Source organism: Pelodiscus sinensis, chromosome 3 (genome assembly GCF_052426305.1).
Source record: "Pelodiscus sinensis isolate ZL-2025 chromosome 3, ASM5242630v1, whole genome shotgun sequence".
Taxonomy (NCBI): domain Eukaryota; kingdom Metazoa; phylum Chordata; order Testudines; family Trionychidae; genus Pelodiscus; species Pelodiscus sinensis.
Window position 1 is genome coordinate 20,963,259 of NC_143054.1, and position 10,899 is coordinate 20,974,157.

The following is a 10,899-nucleotide window of genomic DNA, read 5'->3' on the forward strand; positions in this document are numbered from 1 at the left end:
CTATGTCATTTGCAAAGCTGAAGTCGAAATAGCTTAATTTGGCTTTTGGCTTGTGGTCTACACAGCAGGAAGTCAAAGGAAGAACACTCTTCCTTTGACTTCCCTTACTTATGAAATGAGGGTTACAGGAATTGGAGTAAGAAGTCCTCCATCTCAACATTATGTCAGAATAATGGCTTGCTATGTATACATGTGTTTTGTTATTTCGAAATAATGTCAGTTATTCTGAAATAAAGCTGCAGTGTAGACATACCCTAAATGGCCAAAACCCTTAAAAGTATGTTGTAATGAAATAAACAAGAGAGAGAGAAGACTGAGGAATTTCAGAATTTCACAGTGTACACACTGAAGACCACCAAACCTAAACTTGCTCTGCTCCAGAGAATTTAAAGGCCACAATTTGGGTGCCCAACTTTAGATGCATAGGGCCTGATTTTTCAGAAGTATTGAGCACTTTGCATCTTCCATTGACTTCAACTGAAGTGAAGATCAGACCATGGGCATCTAAATGGAGATACCCAAACATAGACAACTTCTAAAAATTTAGATATAAGTCTTTTGTCCACTCATTGGCAGATGAAGTAATAAACACCAGGTTTTCTGACTCTTTACCTTTGCTGTAGTTGTTGGATCCTGTTACTGCTGCAACATAATGAAATTCTGAAGCTAAACATCTCGTGTGTTTTATAATAGCTGTAATGTTCATAGTTTATATAATGCCAAAAAACATAGCTAACATGAAAATATTTATTTCTGATTTACAATTCTATAATTAGCGAACAATTTATTTCTTAGTGTTTGTCTTAATAGGCTTTTTTCTTCCCTAGGATAAATGCTGTACAATATTATGTACAAGGAAGAAACCAGGAACGTTTAGCTGAATGTTACTACATGCTAGAAGACTACCAAGGACTAGAAAATCTGGCTAACTCACTTCCAGAAAATAACAAGTTACTTCCTGTAAGTAAAAGAAAATTATTTATGGTTATGTTTGTTTTCACATTGTTTGCACTCGACTTTTTTGCCTCAAATTTCTCATGGTTGCTACCACTGGTTCAGAGCTCCCTTGACAAGTGCAACAAAGGTAATGTTAATGAAAGTTGAAGATTGGAGTTATTCCTGATCCTGAAAGAGGGAGAGATCCATCAATATGAACTTTATTAATGACCTGGATGAGTGGATGGATTGCACCCTCAGCAAGTTCGCAGATGACACTAAGATAGGGGGAGAGGAAGATACGCTGGAGGGCAGGGACAGGGTCCAGAGTGACCTGGACAGATTAAAGGATTGGGTCACAAGAAATCTGATGAAGTTCAACAAGGACAAGTGTAGAGTCCTGCACTTGGGACGGAAGAATCCCAAGCATTGTTACAGGCTGGGGACCAAATGGCTAAGTAGCAGTTCTGCAGAAAAGGACCTGGGGATTACAATGGATGAGAAGCTGGATATGAGTCAACAGTGTGTCCTTGTAGCCAAGAGGGCTAATGGCATATTAGGGTGCCTTAGAAGGAGCATTGCCAGCAGATCCAGAGAAGTGATTATTCCCCTTTATTCGGCTCTGGTGAGACCGCATCTGGAATATTGTGTCCAGTTCTGGGGCCCCCACTATAGAAAGGATGTGGACGCATTGGAGAGGGTCCAGCGGAGGGCGACCAAAATGATAAGGGGGCTGGAGCGTATGACCTATGAGGAGAGACTGAGGGATTTGGGTTTGTTTAGTCTGCAGAAGAGTAAGGGAGGATTTGATAGCAGCCTTCAGCTTCCTGAAGGGAGTTGCCAAATAGGATGAAGAGAGGCTGTTCACAGTAGTGATGGATGGCAGTACAAGGAGCAATGGTCTCAAGTTACAGTGGAAGAGGTCTAGGTTGGATATTAGGAAAAACTATTTCACTGGGAGGGTGGTGAAGTACTGGAATGGGTTACCTAGGGAAGTGGTGGAATCTCTATCCTTAGAGGTTTTTAAGTCTCGGCTTGACAAAGCCCTGGCTGGGATGATTTAGTTGGGATTGGTCCTGCCTTGGGCAGGGGGCTGGACTTGATGACCTCCTGAGGTCTCTTCCAGCTCTATGACTCTATGATTCTAATTGAAGTGATCCAGTGAGTAACAGCTAATGGAAAATGTTTGATTTGTATGTTGTTCCAGAGTACGTGGCAAAGGTAAATCATGTAACTTAAATTTCCTTTCAGTTTATTAAACTGTTTTGGACAAACACATCCATAACCCCCTTCTTTCGCAACCCTACTCTGTTCTGCTCAATTTTCTAATGTATGCGCTAAAATCCTAGGAGGAAGAAACAACTGCCCACAACTAAAAGTTTATTTTCTGCCCTGCACCACTTTTCATTCAAAACCTATATAGTTCTGAAAATCAGGGTGTAACAGCAGAATATATTTCTTTATATTACTGCAGTGTGTTTTCTGTCTTTGTAATCTGTAAAGAACATCAGTAATCAAAATTCAGAAGCTTGTAATAGTATTATAATTACAAAAGTACTGTCCTGAAGAACTGGAAAGATATGGTAAACAGATTGTGATGTCTTTTGCAGGACATAGCTCAAATGTTTGTGAGAGTGGGGATGTGTGAACAAGCTGTCACTGCGTTTCTGAAATGTAATCGACCAAAGGATGCAGTAGATACCTGTGTACATCTCAACCAGGTGAGAAATTTGGCAGCTGGCAGAAGGTGGTCTTGGAATGAATAAAAAGATTAATAATGGATTTTTTTACTACTTGGTGCCCCATGAGATTATTTCAGATTTGTCATCTGATGACTCTTCAGAACTTCATTATTTAGTGCTTAAACCAAGAACTGTTAGGGTCTGAGACCTATTATTACATGCTATTCTATACTAGAAAGTTAGGTTAACCTAGCTATGTTGCCTCAAGGATATAAGTTATGCTGATCTAAGCCCCAGTGTAGACAGCACTAAATTAATGGAAGAATTCTGCCATCATCTTAGCTACCGGCTCTTGGAGAAGGGGATTTACCATAGCAATGAAGATTCCTTCTGTCACTTTCGTAAGTGTCTATGCTACAGCATTATTCATTTACCAATTAGGATCATGATTGGCTCTCTCAGAAAAGACATCAGGGACCAAAAAGACATGGAGAATCAGATCAACAAAGGGACTTATGCATTGTGACACAATGCTTAGCTTTTAGGTGCCCAGAAAATCATAACAATATTGTGAACTACAACCCTGAGTTAGGTGCTGAGGCTCCTTATACAAAACATGGAGAGAGATGTCTACAAACGTGATCCTCAAAAAACAGTGTGCTTTTGATGGATACATGTTGAGCCTTTTTCAGACACTTTCTATAATCAATGTCAATTCTGAAAATTAAAAAATGTGGCTTGCTATATATTTTTTAGTAAAATAATTTCTGTTTTTTAACCCATGTAAAAGACGATAGGATATTTTGACTATAAGAAAATTAACATTCCCAATGGCTACAAAAATGAACACAAGGTTATTGACGGAATAAATATTTGTAGCTGTATTGTACTTACCCGTTCCTTTGACTTTATTGTGTCAAATGTTCTAAAATGATGTTTTAACTGTTGCACATGAAAAGAGTGTTCCTGGTATATATTTGAAAACACATGAAATTGAACAATTGTGACTATTCTTATTTTCAGTGGAATAAAGCTGTTGAGCTGGCTAAAAATCACAATATGAAAGAGATTGGATCCCTACTAGCTAGATATGCATCTCATTTACTGGAAAAGAATAAAATCCTTGATGCCATAGAACTCTATCGTAAAGCCAACTATTTTTTTGATGCTGCCAAACTCATGTTCAAGGTATTATGGTTTTTTATTTTATGTAATATGGGCCAGTCAGAAATAGCATCCGTTGCTTTTGTGTGGTGTGAAAATTTTCCATTGTTAGCCATTTGTTCCCTGGAAATAGTTGTTATTGCATGGAAACCTGGGTAACCTCAAAACTATCTAATTACCCCAGTTAGATTTTATTTTCTTCACTTCCTGTGAAAAACTTGCTCTCTGCTGTTAAGTTTCAGATATGGGTGACTGTATGTAGTTTGAATCCATTTATATCCAGTCGAAGTTTATAAAACAATTTTGACATTTTTTGGATGACAACCATTATATAAATATCACTGTCACAGCAAATGTTTATAAGATATTATTTCTAATATTGTTTCTCCTCTTGTGGCACTAACAGTAGTCCTTATAGACAGCTGTTTGTCAAATTTGACTTTTAAAAAATCCAGCCAGTTTTAGTTGCATGACTGCAAAAAAAAAAAAACTACAAACCATACTTGGTATAAAAAGCAGATGTATTTTTAGTTTTTTTTTCTTCCAACAAAGAAATTAAAAAGGGCTATATTATTTTATCAAACTTTCAAAATTTACCTCTTGACTTATAATAAATAAGAGAAATTTCAATTCAAAATGTAACTTTCTAAAAACAATTCTAAATGCTTTAGTATAATATTTTTTAATAGAAATACTCTTCAACCATAACCAAGCATCTCCATTGCCTGGTCACCCCCCACCCAGCAGGGCCAGAAGGTGCCGCCAGCCCTGCTCCTGGGGAGTCGGCTTTAATGCAGCAGCAAAGCCTCCTCCTCAGGAGCAGGGCTGGCAGCTTTATACTTCAGAGCCTGCAGCATGTGTAACCACTGAGATTTTTAGGTGCAAGTTTCATGGATAGGTGTCATTTCATTGATTTCAATAAAACTAGACTGATTTATACCAGCTGAGGATATGGCTTTATATGCCTATTAGCCACTAGGATATATAAATTCTGCACTTAAAACTTTGAGGATGATGTTCAAATATATGTTTATTTGTAAATTACTAATTTGTAAATTCTAAAATTCAAGTAAAAATGGATTTTTGACATAGCTTCCTGTGTTACACAAAGATTTTTAATATAGTTTTAGCATAGAATTGTAAAAAAAAATAGTACTTTCATTTTTAGAGACATGATTTTCCACATTCTTTATTTCTTTCAGATTGCAGATGAAGAGGCAAAGAAAAGGTCTAAACCTTTACGAGTTAAAAAGCTTTATGTATTGTCTGCTTTACTTGTTGAACAGTATCATGAACAAGTAAAAAATGCACAGAGGGGAAAAGTTAAAGGAAAGAGTTCAGAGGTAGGTAAAGTGTCTCAGAAGCTTTCTATGGAGGTGTAGCTGTTCCATTCCCAGAATATTAGGGAGACAAAGTGGGGGATATAATATCTTTTATTTGACCAACTTCTGTTGGTGAGAGGCAAGCTTTTGAGCTTACTTGCAGCTTTTCTTCAGGTAACCTGGAGCAATTTAAACTGAATTTTGTAAATCTGTCACTAAAATATTATTTCAAGCATAAATTGTGGGTCAGATTTTTTCAGACATGTACACAATTTAGTAATTTATACAGATACAATTGATTTTTGCATGGCTGAAAGTGTGTACCCTGTACTGTACAGGGGTTGGCAACCTATGGTACACGTGCCATCAGTGGCACATGAGCCGATTTTCATTGGCATGCGGGCAGGAGCTCAGTCCCACCCCTGGACCACACAGCAGGGAGCCTGCACTGCCACTTGAGCCTCCCACCTGGCCAGCACATGCAGGGAGTTATTGGCGCGCGCGCGCGCGTGTGTGTGTGTGTGTGTGTGTGTGTGCGCTTGTCAAGCAGCTGCTAAACGGAGCAGCTCCCTGCTTGAAATGGAGCTGCAAGATGAGGAGGTGACTTAGATTTACAAACACCTAACGAGACAGATAGGTGCCTAATGGGAATTGCATTTATTTTCATTTGACTTTTAATGGAAGTTAGACATCTGGGGGTTTCTGGAGTGCAAAGCAGGTTAGGCATATATCTGCCTCTTCAGGCACTCAAATACCTCTGTATATCTGGGTCTAGATATAAAAAACAAAGCTAAAGGCTCTGATGGGAATTGTCAACAAAAGCAATAACTCATGATTTTTCCCTGCGTTACCAGAGCTGGCTGAAATATGGTGTTCTATTTTCACAGAGGGGGAAAAACAAAGGATTATCTTATGAATTTGTTTTAATTTCAAAGTGTGCCAAATGGACCCATTTTTTAATGTTTTTCCTCCTTTTTCAAAATGCACTATATCTTTTCTATTTCCCACTGCCCTCCCAAGAAGTTAGTGAAATTTTTCCTTTACAAAAAGCCCCTCCAAAAACTGGTGCTAACTGGTTATAAAAGAGTTTGAAGTTTGAGTTAGTAAAAAGGCATGACATTTTTTACACAAGAGGAACCATTTTGACAATATCAGCAGTTTGGAATGAGACTGTTTTGTTTTAGAAAAGAGTCCTTTCCTGTTCCCTAAAAGAAAAAAAACTTTAAAAATTTCAACCAGCTGTGTTGCACTCACTTGGGTGCATCTTCAGCTCCCCTTAGTGTTACCAGGTGTGTGTACTCCACACCTTACAGAAGCAAGTTTTTAACTGCAGTGCAGATCTACCCTCAGTGCACTAGCTCAGCTAAAGGTAGTGTATGTATGTCTACTTGTGCTGTAACTTACACCTCCAGCTGTCCTGTAGAGGTACCCTCAGGGGCTTACCTAAGAAGTCTGTTATGGAGCCTAGAATTAAGCCTGTGTATCCCAAAGTAAGAACAAAAAAGATTCTTGTAACAGAATTTTTTGGAGTGTTGCAGATATGTAAAACTCTGATCTTAATGATTTTTTAAAAAATCCTGCATTACTAAATCGGTAAAATCTGCTGTAAGTAGGACTATTACTTGGTACATCTATTATACCACACTCTTTTTTGAAAGGAGATATGCAAATTCTGTGCTAATTTGCATATCTTCTGATTGCTTTTTCAAAAGCTGGTTTTTCGAAAGTGAAAGTAATCTGGACACATTTTTGGGGGGGAAAAAACCTTTTTGAAAAAACTGCTCTTTCTAAAAAAAGGTTTACACGGTTTTTCGAAAAAGGGTTGCTTTTGAAAAAGCGATCGGAAGAAGATATGCAAATTAGTGCCAAATTTTCATATCTCCTTTCGAAAAAAACCATAGTCTAGATGTACCCACTGACTTTAAAAAGTATCAACGGCATGCAGATCCATAAATAGAAGTGAGTAAGTTAAATCTCAGCATGTCCTTTTCATGCTGACCCGATACAGTATGAATAGTTAAATATATATACATATACATACATAAGTTAATATAAAAATAGATATAGTGACTAGGAGTGCAGAAAATCTCTTTTCCCCTCTTCCTGTTCATTGTTTTAACATACATTTTACCTGTGATATTTTCTTTTTAGGCTACTTCAGCTTTAGCTGGTTTGCTAGAGGAAGATGTTCTTTCTTCAGCTAATCGCCTCACCGATAATGCATGGCGAGGAGCTGAGGCTTATCATTTTTTTATACTTGCACAAAGACAGCTCTATGAAGGTTATGTAGACACAGCAATGAAAACAGGTAGGATTTATTACAGTACAGAGGGTATGAAACTAGAATCAGTCTAACCACACAAGCCTGTTAACGGTGTTTGAACAATCGTCAGCAGGTGCCAAGTTAGTTGCCAGTTTGAGGATAAGATAATTCTGCAGAATAATTACCAATTTTACCAACATTTCTAGAGGCTGGTTACCAGATAACTGAAAATTTAACTTGTCACTATCTACAAGATTAGATAATATCCATACGATTGTTATTGACCATCCATTTATGCACATTGATGGATGCTTCCATGGAGCTCACATCAAAGCTGTGAGGCTGCAGGGGAATCAATGGATGTTAGTTGGGGAGTTTGTACCTTCTACCTTCTCTCTGTATTGAAAGACCTACTTCAAACACTTAATTTTCGATTCACAAAGATACATTTTCTTAAAGTAGGGAGGAGTATCTGTACACTCTGTTTTCAGACTTCATTTTTTCTGTTTTATCTCATGTGATTGATATAAAGAATACAGTTTACTAGTACAAGTAAATTGTACAGGTGGTAAAGGGGACATGGTGTAACTTTCTCATTCTTTCCATTTGTTAGCCCTTCATCTGCGAGATTATGAAGACATTATCCCTGCAGTTGAGATCTATTCCCTTTTGGCTGTCTGTGCCTGTGCCAATAGAGCATTTGGTACTTGTTCAAAAGCCTTTGTCAAACTGGAATCCTTAGAAACCCTTAGCCCTGAACAGAGACAGCAATATGAAGATCTTGCCCTGGAGATATTCACTAAACATTGTCCTAAACATACCAAAAAATCTGATCTGGATGGTCTTCTAGAGGGGTAGGCTGACTATATTTTGATTTTATTATTGTGTTACTAGAAGACTTGCCCAGCATTGCCTGGGACCTTCAGGGCAGGGGTTGGCGGTGTGGAGGGCAGGGATAGGAGGCTGGAAGTGTGCAAGAGTGAAGGTTGGGGAGTGAGGAGTGGTTCTTGGGAGGGGGGAGGTCCCATCCAGCAGGAGCCATCTCTCCCTTCTCCCCCAGTCACAAGGAGCCATCCCTCCCCCAGTTGCCTCAGTGCTGCAGTCAAGGGCTGGGGAGGGGGCGGACGGGCGGTTTGGGCATATCAGCTACTTACCTGGTCTAGATGTTTTCTTCTTTTCATCTGATATTGGAAGCTACTGGCTCTAAGTGCTGATGCTAGACTTAATGTATGTACTGTGTCATATCAGGAAGATTACTATACCTAGCCCTATTAATAATATATACTTACCTGTGATTTAATTATGCTGTACTAATAAAATGATGCAGGGCTAAGTAGAGAACAGCTAAATTTGTTCCAGATGCCACAGAAAATTTTTTGCACGTCACTAAGATACTCAGGCAGGTTTGATCTAAAGCTATGTGTTTTTTCTCTCGTTTTATTAGTGGAGAAGAGAAACTTCCAACATGTGTTGCAACAGGAAGATCTATCACAGAGTATCAGTTCTGGATGTGCAATGTGTGCAAGCACTGTGTGCAGGCCCAAGAAATCAGCAATTATAACTTCTGTCCTTTGTGCCATAGTTCAGTGACATAGTATGGGGAAAATTGTAAGTGTCCCCTTGTGTATGTTATACCTCAAACCATTACAAACATAAAAAGACTTCAAAGTCTGTATTGAAATGTAATACAGGCACTGTTACAAAATGTTAGTAAGATTATTAGAGAAAATATTTTTCAGAAAGAAACAATAACTAGAGTACTGAAAAAATGTAACTGTTAACCCATTTTTATAAAAAGGGTTAAGGTTTTTTTTCCCCCTCCTAACTGTGAACAGGGCCTAATACTAAAACCAACAAAAATTGATGTGTGTTTATCTGTCTTTCCTTTGAAACACCCTCAGGGCTTGTCTACTCGGGGAAGTTATTAGGTGGCGTGCTAGGGTATAAATCTAAAATACAAAGCAGAGTAATTGCTATCTCCCCACACGTGTGTTTGTATTGTGCACCAAAAGTGGCCTATGGAGTGTTTATGCTTAATGCACTTTAAACTGTATTAAACTGTCTACAGGCGGGAGTTAATACAGAACAACTAGTGCACTGTAACACCCTAGCTTGCTGTTCATTAACTGCCTCATGTAGACAAGCCCTTAGTTATAGGAACTTCATTCTTCATTTTTATAATATACGGTTAGTTTTTATATATTTTTCCCAAAATACAGACAGACTCTTGGAGTAAAGAATTTCCAGCTGGAACCAATGTTCAAGTAGCACTCTTTATAACCTTTGTATCGTGTTATACATTTTCCTATAACTTTTTTACTACAATGATATTTTAGTCATTATATTTAGGACTAAATATTTATGTTGCATTATTTTTCTAAACATATTTAGAAGTAAAGTAGTTCCTTTGTTGGTATAAGAGGTGATCTGCCAAGAAGCTAGGGTTTATAACCTGAATTCTTGGGTGCTCTCTTTTGAATATTAACCATTTGTTTGACCTTTGTGTATCCACATTGAATCACCCAAGGTTAGTAATAACAAAAACCAGGTACCAGCTGATAGCTCTTAATGAACTATATGATTACAAATTAGCAAACTCAATCAACTGGCAGTGTGTCCATATACCACTGTCACAGTTGTCATCTTTATTTGGCAGTGTGAATGGCAATTGAAGAATATGGTGACTGAATTAAGCGTCATTCATCTAAATTTGTAGAATGGAGCTACACTGAGGGCAGAGTGTAAAGCTTGTACAGGTTGGACCTCCCTAGTTTGGCACCCTCGAGACCTGACCAGTCCTGAACGAGGGAGGATGGGAGGGACCTCCCCTTGTCCGACATGTCCCATGCTAAACTGCTGCCCCTGCTAGGGCACCAGCCCAGCACCACTGTATCCTGCCTGGCCATGGCTCCCTAGGATGAAGCTTCCTAGCTGCTGCAGGGGGCCAAAGCTCTGGCCGGGGCTTCTTGGCTGCTACCTGACCCCAAGCTCCACAGCCACTGCTGACCCTTGCTATCTCCTGGCCATGGGTGTAGGACTCTCCACTGTGCCTCCCACTCCTCTGTGTCTCCTCCTCCCCCATGGGGCTCCCTGCTGAGTCAACAACCCCCCCCCCCCCGCCTGCCACGCTCCTGCCCCACAGCCCGACCTCTCTATACTTGGACTCTGTGGTCCAGCAACATCCTTAGTCCTATCAGACTAGGGATGTTGCCGGACTAAAGACTCCTGGTTACAGGAGGTACAATCTGTATTTCAACTGTACATGTTTCAGCTGTACATAGAATGCTTTAATTTCAGTCTTATTAGTCTGGTATCTTTCACAGGCACTACATTCACTTTGAGGATTATAATTGAAGAAAGATAGTCAGGAATCTTCTTTTCTCTTGGTTTGTCTTTCTGGGTGAAAAATTACCTTTGTAATATCCAGAAGTTAAATCTTGGGTTCTTTTGAATAGTTTATTCCTTCTATATTGGAAAAATGTATATGTGACAAATACACCGTTAAATAAAATCTAATTTTTCTACACAGATA

General features: G+C 38.8%; 1 protein-coding gene across 1 annotated transcript in view; it reads left to right on the plus strand.

The window, feature by feature from the left end:
- The window catches only part of WDR35 (WD repeat domain 35), an 82,398-nt gene extending 71,499 nt beyond the window's left edge, over positions 1-10,899 (plus strand). Inside the window, exons 21-27 of the mRNA XM_006137577.5 lie at positions 828-960; positions 2,547-2,657; positions 3,642-3,806; positions 4,985-5,125; positions 7,256-7,412; positions 7,981-8,221; positions 8,812-10,899. Of these exons, the coding sequence (XP_006137639.1) occupies positions 828-960; positions 2,547-2,657; positions 3,642-3,806; positions 4,985-5,125; positions 7,256-7,412; positions 7,981-8,221; positions 8,812-8,962 (1,099 nt within the window). The 3' untranslated portion in view covers positions 8,963-10,899. The remainder of the gene's footprint in view (positions 1-827; positions 961-2,546; positions 2,658-3,641; positions 3,807-4,984; positions 5,126-7,255; positions 7,413-7,980; positions 8,222-8,811) is intronic.